The 3,352-nt window shown below is 67.3% G+C and overlaps 1 protein-coding gene across 1 annotated transcript; it reads right to left on the bottom strand.

The window, feature by feature from the left end:
- Window positions 1-471: 471 nt before the first annotated feature.
- IZUMO4 (IZUMO family member 4) lies at window positions 472-2,847 on the bottom strand. Its single transcript, XM_023733143.1, has 10 exons — window positions 2,563-2,847; window positions 2,381-2,461; window positions 2,217-2,288; window positions 1,780-1,806; window positions 1,623-1,698; window positions 1,491-1,538; window positions 1,385-1,399; window positions 1,105-1,122; window positions 868-882; window positions 472-737 (listed from the first exon to the last, which is right to left on the bottom strand). Exons 1-10 carry the CDS (start codon window positions 2,774-2,776, stop codon window positions 647-649), a joined length of 657 nt encoding a protein of 218 aa, XP_023588911.1. The 5' UTR covers window positions 2,777-2,847; the 3' UTR covers window positions 472-646.
- Between the last annotated feature and the right edge of the window lie 505 nt (window positions 2,848-3,352).

Here is a 3,352-nt window from a genome sequence, read left to right as displayed (position 1 = left end):
CACCAGAACGTGAAAAGCCTTGCTGGCCCCAATTCTAACAAAACGCAGTCTCGTTAGTAATCCAGAGAATCCCTTTGCTGTGCGTGGAAGGGGCCTTCTGTTCGGGAGCCCCTGCACCCACTCACTGGAGCCCCTGGCAGAATACGTGCTTGGTGAGGGGGGACAGCCTCAAGCCAAAAATGCCTGGGGCCACCAGAAGCTGGGAGAGGCAAGGAAGGACCTCCCCTGGAGCCCCTGAAGGAGCGCGGCCCCGACGCCATGAACTTGGCCCCTGGAGCTGTGAGACAGTAGATGGCTGTTGTTTGAAGCCACCCGGCTTGTGGTACTTTGTCACGGCCGGCCCCAGGACACTCAGATGGGTTTTGACATTTGGCCCCTGGGTCTGTCAGCCACCTTTGGGACTGGGCCGTTGCTGTGCCCGCGGACCAGCCCTTGAGTGCCTAGGACAACGCCTCAAGGAGAAATGTCAGTTTAATGACCCAGCAAAGCGCTGGGAGCCCGCAGTGCTATCTATGTACAAAAGCCATCTCACGGCCCTCCTCCCGCCCGCGGGTTCGGGCTGTGTGGGGGACCCCGAGGCAGCAGCAAGCCTGCTCCAGGAGGGTCGGCTGGGCCAGCCCTGTCGTGGGGGCGGTCCGGCGGTCGGTCAGTGGTGGGTCAGGCACTCGGAGGCGTTTTCCAGAGTCAGGTTGGCCAGGTGTGGCGGCTCCAGGCATGTGAAGCTTGGTGAGATCAGGCTGCGGGGAACACCGGCTGTCGGCCTGTGTGCTTCTCCTTCCTCGGTCCCCAACACCCACATGGCCTGGGGTGCAGAAAGGCCTAGTGGGGCTTGTGACGAACTATTGGGTTTTGAGTTGGGTCACTCACAAGGCCGGGGTGGTTCTTTGCGGCCAGCCGGGCAGGCGGGGAGGAAGAGGAGCTCGAGGTTGGTTCATGGAATGGTCACATGGCGTCCAGACATGTCCATGTGCAGAGAACACCTCCTGGCTGGGTCCACCCTGCCCACCCGGGCCCCGGAGGACCCCTGCCACTGCACCCACCCCCCCGTCTGACCCCTCCCCCCCGGAAGGCCAGGGCTTTAGCGAGGACGGCCCACAGCCTTACCTCATGTTGGTGTCCAGTCTGAAAGGTACAAGGGCCCAGTTAAGACCCCAAGCTCGAGGCCAAAGCTGTGCCTGTGGCCCATGGGGCGCACAGCTGTTGTGGGGAGCTGTGGGCGTGGGGCGGGCAGACCATGGAGGGAGGGGGGACTAGGGCAAGGTCCAGCCTCCTGGAGCTCCTCCGTGGGACTGTGCGCCAGGCATACTCACCCCGCATGGAAGCGTGTCCACGCACACCCCCCTGCCTCTGATAGGATGTCCCATTTGAGGAACGAGGGACTTACTTGTGCCACCTACTTCTACAACGACAGTGGGGATCGGGTCAGGGACACGTGGCCTGGCTTGGCATCCCCTCCCTGAGCCCGGGGGCCACCCCAGGACCCCACTCACATGTACCCGAGGAGGCCTTGCACTGCTCGCTCCCACTGCGCCGACGACCTGCGGGAGGAGGGGCGCAAGGTGAACGGGAGGCCCCCTCCTCCCCCCGGGAGGACCCCCGGCCCCCGGGCCCTCAGGCCCTACTCGCAGTTGTAGCCGAAGCAGACCACGTGGGAGCTGGTGCAGTTGGCGCAGGAGATGGTCTCGTACCGGAAGATGCCTGCAACACAGACGGGCGGCAAGCTCCCCTTGGACCGTGACGGCGGCCCCCACCGCCTCGCCTGCGCGGGGCGCCACTTACCGCAGTGTCGCTGACAGTCGATGCGGCCTGTGGGGGGACAAGAGGGCAGCGCGTCCCCACCGGCCCCCCGCGGGCCCAGGCCGCCCACCGGCTGGGGCAGGAGCACCTGGATCGGGTGTGGGTGCCCGACCCCCACTGGGAACGGGTCCTGGTGCCCCCGGCGTGGGCTTCAACAGTCCTCCAGAGACCAGGGAGGGAGGGAGGTGGTGGCATGCATTGTTCAAACGTTGTGTTGGCAACTACGTGATGCAGAGGGGAGCCTGCCTGCTGTCCCCGCTGCGGCTGTCCTGACCACCCGGGGCTGTTCCCGGGTCACCAGCTGTGAAGGAGCCCGGCCCTGGAGGACCTTGCAGCATGCTTGCACCCCCCACGGCCCTGGGCAGCACACCCGCCCAGGCCCTGGGCACCCCTCCACCCCTGCGCCCCTTCCTGCTCACTCTCGATGATGGCGTTCTGGATGAGGTGCACCTGGTCCCGGAAGATGGCGCGCAGCTCATTGGGGAAGTACCCTGGTGGGTGAGGCAGAGAGGGGACATGGGTCTCAGGCTGTGGGGCGGGGCGGGGGGCCCGCCGGCTGGGTCCTGCCTCGGTTTCCCCTTACCCGGGAAGTACATCTTCCCCTGGTACAGCTGATCCATCCTCTGATACACGGCGTTGGCCACCTGGTCCAGCTTCTCCTCGGCTGGGGGCGGGAGGAGGCGGCGGTGGGCGGGTGGTCTGGGGGCCAGGGTTTCGGGGTCGGGGTCCGGAGGTCGGGTCCGGCCAGGGCCGGTCCGCACTCACTGATCTCCGCGGGAATGGCCAGGTGCAGCTCCTTCATCGTGTCCTGGCTCCAGTCTGTGAGCAGCGCGCCCGACACGGGGATGTCGCCGACCCACCAGGACTTGAGGTTCACGTGGTGGCGGTAAAAGGAGAACTTATCCGAGAAGTTGCTGTGGCAGTGCAGGCAGCCGCGGGCCAACGCCGCCGTCATGCCCAGGCACAGCAACAGGGCCATGGCCCGCCCCCGCCCGCCCGCCGGCCAACCAACGGCGCCTCCCGCGCCACGCCCCTCTGCCGCGCACCAACCAACGGTGCCCGCCGGGCCGGGCCGTGCCCCGCACCCGCCCACCGCCAGGCCCAAGATAGGGCCTAGCCACGCCCCCAGGTCCAACGGACGGCCCCGCCTCCGCCCGGCAACTGACCGCGCCGGCCCTGCAGCCAGGCCCCGCCCACAGCCGACACGCACCGAGAGGCTCCGCCTCACGCACACGCAGGCTCCCCCTACAGGCGGCCCCTGCTTTAGGCCCCGCCCCACAGGTCTGTCACTGGGACCACCGGCGCTAGCCAATGGTGTCAGGGGCAGACTGGCGGTTGCTGGGCAACGGAGAGCGCTGTGGCCGGCCGGCGCCGGGGGGCGGGTCCAGACGTCAGGCTTGCTCTCCGGGATCTATGCCTCCCACGCGCCCTTGCCAGGCCAAGGTCCCCTTTCACCTCTGCGCGGACGGAACCTCAGGAGAGCCTGGCCGGGTCCGCGGCCCCTAGCTTCCTGGGGACGTCTGGCCCTTTAAGGGAAGTAGATCCGGCACCTGCG

The sequence above is a fragment of the Trichechus manatus genome, unplaced genomic scaffold (genome assembly GCF_000243295.1).
Source record: "Trichechus manatus latirostris isolate Lorelei unplaced genomic scaffold, TriManLat1.0 scaffold00057, whole genome shotgun sequence".
Taxonomy (NCBI): Eukaryota; Metazoa; Chordata; class Mammalia; order Sirenia; family Trichechidae; genus Trichechus; species Trichechus manatus.
The sequence above is the reverse complement of the archived record's forward strand: the minus strand, read 5'-3'. Positions and strand labels throughout refer to the sequence as shown.